Here is a 1,131-nt window from a genome sequence, read left to right as displayed (position 1 = left end):
TTTTTTTTTTCCTGTTGTTCTGATGGTGAAGGCTATATTTTGACTGCAAATTTCCAGAACTAGGGTATTGTTTGTTGAAAAGAGTTTATCTTAGCTGCATTGGATAGTAGAAACCAAAAATTGATATGAACCTCAGCCAATTAAGCCGAGGAGCAAGAATCACTGTTTGTATCATACCACAATTACTCTGTATTGAGTCAACTGTAGGAATACAGAAATGGTGTTTGTATTTAAAGTAAAATTTACAATATTAAATAGGCATTTGAGAGGCCTGTTTCTCTTCACAGAATTCACTTACACCTTGTACTTCGCAGATGAAATATTTAACAGACTACACCTCCTTCCCCTGTTATATTTTGGTGCTCACAATTATCCTAGAAGAATCCCAATACACCCCTCTCCCTAGCAAACTCTAACAAATGGGTACGACCCTGCATTTCATGCTGCTGGCTGTACCCTTCTTTCTGCACCTTGCATTCTTAAATCTGATGGGTGGTCTATCCATCTCCTAATCTGTTCTAGTCACGTATCTCTATGATTATCATTGTGCTCAAAATATGCACAAATGAACCTGGGTGCACGGCTGCATGCAATACAGCACACATTCACACCTTTTCTGACTTCTTATTGGGAAAATTTTCTGAAATATTAGCTTCTCTTGTTTCAGGTTGGTTACTTGCTTGGATTGGGTGATCGACATCCAAGTAACCTTATGCTGCATCGTTCCAGGTACTTTGGTGACCAAATTTACAATTGGTAATTGTCAATGTTTTAAATTTATTCTTACAAGATGATGTTTATCAGTGGGAAGATATTGCATATTGACTTTGGAGATTGCTTTGAAGCAGCAATGAACCGGGAGAAATTTCCTGAAAAGGTATTTAATCCTTCCAAAAGTAATTTTTTTGAAATGACCTTCCACATTTCAGGGTGTTTTAGACAAATTAATTCGTATTCCTTTTTTGACAAATTCAAAATTGTTTGATACAGGTCCCCTTTCGACTTACTAGAATGCTTGTTAAAGCTATGGAGGTCAGTGGTATTGAAGGAAATTTTCGCTCGACTTGTGAAAATGTCATGCAGGTTCTGCGTACAAATAAAGAGTGTGTTATGGCCATGATGGAGGTACTG

The 1,131-nt window shown here is 37.2% G+C and overlaps 1 protein-coding gene across 1 annotated transcript; it reads left to right on the top strand.

Moving 5' to 3' along the window:
- Nucleotides 1–622: 622 nt before the first annotated feature.
- On the top strand, nucleotides 623–1,125 carry LOC111386746 (serine/threonine-protein kinase TOR-like; the record flags this gene model as incomplete). Its single annotated transcript, XM_023011208.1, has 3 exons — nucleotides 623–729; nucleotides 805–877; nucleotides 991–1,125. Coding segments are annotated over exons 1-3 (225 nt in total), but the record flags the coding sequence as incomplete, so codon positions are not given.
- Nucleotides 1,126–1,131: the final 6 nt, after the last annotated feature.

This window comes from Olea europaea, unplaced genomic scaffold (genome assembly GCF_002742605.1).
Source record: "Olea europaea var. sylvestris unplaced genomic scaffold, O_europaea_v1 scaffold37180, whole genome shotgun sequence".
Taxonomy (NCBI): domain Eukaryota; kingdom Viridiplantae; phylum Streptophyta; class Magnoliopsida; order Lamiales; family Oleaceae; genus Olea; species Olea europaea.
Note: the sequence above shows the minus strand (reverse complement) of the source record. Positions and strands in the feature narration are given on the sequence as shown.